The 4,083-nt window shown below is 39.0% G+C and overlaps 1 protein-coding gene across 1 annotated transcript; it reads right to left on the bottom strand.

The window, feature by feature from the left end:
* Nucleotides 1–20: 20 nt before the first annotated feature.
* Nucleotides 21–3,605, bottom strand: LOC125594638 (signal recognition particle subunit SRP68-like; the record flags this gene model as incomplete). The annotated part of the gene is made up of 12 exons (XM_048770759.1): nucleotides 3,483–3,605; nucleotides 3,295–3,361; nucleotides 3,104–3,214; nucleotides 2,708–2,903; nucleotides 2,436–2,521; nucleotides 2,154–2,349; nucleotides 1,748–1,859; nucleotides 1,430–1,557; nucleotides 1,054–1,260; nucleotides 845–954; nucleotides 337–466; nucleotides 21–182 (listed from the first exon to the last, which is right to left on the bottom strand). Coding segments are annotated over exons 1-12 (1,578 nt in total), but the record flags the coding sequence as incomplete, so codon positions are not given.
* Nucleotides 3,606–4,083: the final 478 nt, after the last annotated feature.

The raw sequence follows: 4,083 nt of genomic DNA, 5'->3' as shown, positions 1-4,083 counted from the left end.
GGGGAAAAGTGAGGTAAATAATGAGATTGTACCTTAGTGGCTGTATCGTTTAGTGATATCGTTGAGATTTTCTTTGACAGCTTCTCTGGCGCCTTCTCTTCCTCCATGATCCCGGTCGCATGTTCTATGCAACTATTAGCTCTGCATTCTTTGCTCACTGCCTTCAGTTCCTGGATTGTTCCCTGAGAATTATTGGAAAAAAAAATTAGTCAAAACTACTATACTTTAGTGACACCATCAACATATTAACCTTATCCAATCGACATGAGGAGGTAACATAGAACTTGCTATCCAATGACTATGTATGAGGTAAAAAGTAAAATAATACGTTGATACCTCATCTTTGTTTGCTATGCTCTGAAACTTGCTCAGGGCATCTTCAGCAAGAGATCGAGCTCGACAATATAAGGCATATGCTTCAACCCTTTTTCCTGCTAGGCTATATGACTTTGCCAAGTAGAAGCACCTGAAAATAGATTTAAGAAGATATCATCAGCTAACTTAATCATAGGCGACGAAAACTGAACGCAGCAGTTAGTATATGAAAATAACTCTTCTTATTACGTTTTCTCAAATGGAAAAAACTGTGTGAATATTTCTAAACAGGAGCTAAAGCATCTAATAAGTGATTCTAGTATAGACCAAAAGAAATAGGTGAGGAGATGACTGTCTGGGAAAGAGATTCCTAACTAAATAGTATAGACTCATGTTAAGGATTGGATCAACGGCTTTGAGGAGCTTAACTCTAATCAAATATGCTAAATCAAATAAAAAATATAGCGAGGCCACAACTCAATAGCAATCATCCTCCAAAAAATACAATAACGTGGAAGAAGAACTAAACCTTTCAGCACGAAAGGCTAAGCTTTTGCGCTGACACTCTTCTTCGAAGGCAATCTCTTCGGGTTTCCTGTCTCTTCCAGAGCTAATGAGGTCAGAAAGATCAGCGACATTCTGAAAAAAGAAAAGAAAAGAAACAAAGATGAGGTCTTCTCGATGGTTTAGCACACAAAATCTGCTTCTGGAGAAAAAGACAGGTACACAGTGGTTAACCTGTAACAGAAGGTCATACAATCGAACAAGCTCCTCAGGCTTAGTAACCTTTTCAGTTTTATCATCACGTTTCTTGTTCAGTTTACTCTTTGCTATTTTAACCAACAGCTGGTTCCTTTCAATGGTTCTTTGTCCTAGCACAGCTCCAACAGCTTTGTCCAGACCATTTAGATCATCTTTGACAGATTCAGCATTTCCTGCACTTACCTAAAAATAATATACTCCTTGTGAAAATCAATCAAAGGAACAGCAACGCACCAAAAAAAAACAGATACTCTTTACTCTTTAACAAACTTGTCTAGACTTCCAAAAATCTTCAAAAGGTTATTGGGTGAACCAAATCAATAAATTAGCCATCTCCTGTAAACTCACTCACCAAGTCACTGCGTATGGTGTTCCGCGCATCATGATATGCAGTGAATAATTTATCATATATGGTCAGCTTTTTCTCTGCAGGGAGAGATTCTGCTCCTAGACCCTGTAGCTCCTTCTCAAAGTCTTGGGCTGAGCGAAAAAGGAACAAAGAGTGAGCCGCAGAGAAGTGCTCAGTGTCCAATCAAAGCAGGTTATATATTAAGAGGGTAACGCATAACAGTAACTACATAGTAAAGGTAAACCATAATTGTGCCAGATCATAATTTGTCAGCATAACATAGTAGTTCAAAAAGAGAGAATTGGAAAAAGTTACTCGAACCTTTTAAAATAGAAACCCGAGATTTTGGGTTGGAAACTGGAAATCTGTAGCCAAGCCAATTAAACTCTGTAAGAGATGCAGCTTGTTGAGATCTGGCCTCTTCCATAGCAGCCTATATGACAAGCGAGCAATATGCATCATATTAATCCGAAATGTCTGAGAGATCTGAGAAAGAGTTAACCACTAAACCATTGCAAATCATTCAAGAGTATCCAAGATCGTATACATGTAATTAGTATTTGTGTGTGTTGGTCACAGGTCAAAAGCGGACTCTAAGCTCACAATAACAGATGGCAAAGCCAACAAACAAAAATGTTATGCTTATGCGGACTATCGAAACATGTATATACATAGTTAATCACTTGCTTCGGTGGTGAGGCTAAACAGAAATGATATGTGTGCGTACCTCTATCTTTGCTTTGAAAAGATCCAATGCAGGACCTTCCATTTCACCAATCTGAAGTAGTTCAGATGTCTGCAAGTTTGATTTGCCAATTTTGTGTTTGCAGTATTCAATACTGGGCTCAAGCTCCTCAACCCGTTCCCGACAAAGAACCTGGTTCTCTAGATCACCGTATTTCCCGAGTTCCTCATAAACAGCTCTGCGACGGCGATTAATTATCAGAAACGAAAACAGCGAAACAAAACCTACCAAATTGCAAAAAGAGGATCCTGAACAAAGACAAACCTGGCGTTTCTGAAACATGCCAACGCAGTATCCCAGTTTTGATCTTGCTCAAACAACAGGGTGCCTTTCATATAGGAAGCATATGCCTATAAAAGAGTAAGATGAAGTATGAAGACTCATGTCAGTCTGTTTATAGAGGACACATACATTTTACAGGAAATAACGAAACAACTAAGCTAATAGCCTAAAACTGAGGAATACTCTTCTTCTTCCATTCAAGGCAGAGATGTATGTTCATGAAAACACATCAACATTTGGGATCACCGAAATACCTCAGCTTCCAAAGATGTCCTGGAGTCCGTCTTATTAGAGCACAGACTTGAGAAAAGCGAAGCCCATTTTACTGCCTTCCTCAGCCTACCAATTAAATATATCCGCTGCCTTGCATTAGGCCCATCTGGTAGCTGTCTTTTGTCCATTGCATGGCTCCATGCTCTCTCCGTCATATAGAAAACCACATGGAGAAACCTATTCAAATAAAAACATTAACTCAATTACAGGTATGTGAGTAGAGTACCTCAAAACCACTTGTAGTGGAAGCATAAACTGAGCCTTCACATCTTTTTTAATGTTAAGATTAAACATTAAAAAAAAAAAAGCCAGGAATTAATTTCTGTAGGCAAATAAAACATCTCAAACAAAAAACTTCAGGTTGGAAGGATATATACCTAACATCAGTGACAGTTGATTCAAGTATGGCTCGCCGAGTGTATTTACCACGACCATGAGTAAACTTCAAGGACTTGTACAGCCTCCTCAACCGTGCTGAGCAATACCTCCTACAGAACAAGATAACACAGAATACACATCAGCTAATTTTTTTTGTAAGACCATGTATGCTAATGAGCTTAGGGTTTACCTATAGCGAGCATAGTCACCATGACGCAGACCATGTTGCGCCTGAGAAGTTTTCATCAGCTGCAGAACTGAAAATCCAAATGCGTAGATTCACAAACTTAGACGCCTTGTTGTACGGTTCAAGTAAGCCACCAATTGCTAAATTCGAGATTCACAGACATGCAGATACTTATTCGTGAATATACTAACCATTCATCGAGAACCTCGGAAGGATCTGCTCAGAGCCGTCCGATTTGGGATCGTCGATCTCCATTGCTGACATCTCGTTCTCCTTCTTCCCCCATCAATCCACTGAACCCTGGCTAAAGAAAGATACACCAAAACGGATAAATCCACCACGACGATATGAAAATTGAGGGATTCATCGAACAAAACACAGCGAATTTAAATCGTAAAAATGCAAGAAAGATCTAGCTCAACCAGTTACTTTTAATTCGGTGAGAGGATTTCACGGCAGTGCCTGGCGATGGCGATGGCGACGGCGAGAGGGCGAACAGGTGGGTAGAAGAAGCTTATGTTATGGAGTTTTGGTAATCTGGCCTAGTCCATTCTGGTTTTATCTGGGCAGATATGGGCCTCAAAGCCCAGGACCGTATGATTAAGTGTATCTTTCGAGTGCAACAAATACTCTCTCCGTTTCAAAATATACGATGTTTTATGGAATTTTTGATGTTTCAAAATAGATGATGTTTTGATATTTTTATGTGTTTTTTAACTTTATCAAAAACTGTGTAACCAATCATATTTTGTAACATGTTTTGTGATTGGTTGAATAATTTTAAAATTTTAT

The sequence above is a fragment of the Brassica napus genome, assembly GCF_020379485.1.
Source record: "Brassica napus cultivar Da-Ae chromosome C3 unlocalized genomic scaffold, Da-Ae chrC03_Random_13, whole genome shotgun sequence".
Lineage (NCBI taxonomy): Eukaryota > Viridiplantae > Streptophyta > Magnoliopsida > Brassicales > Brassicaceae > Brassica > Brassica napus.
This window is presented reverse-complemented; position numbering and strand designations above follow the sequence as displayed.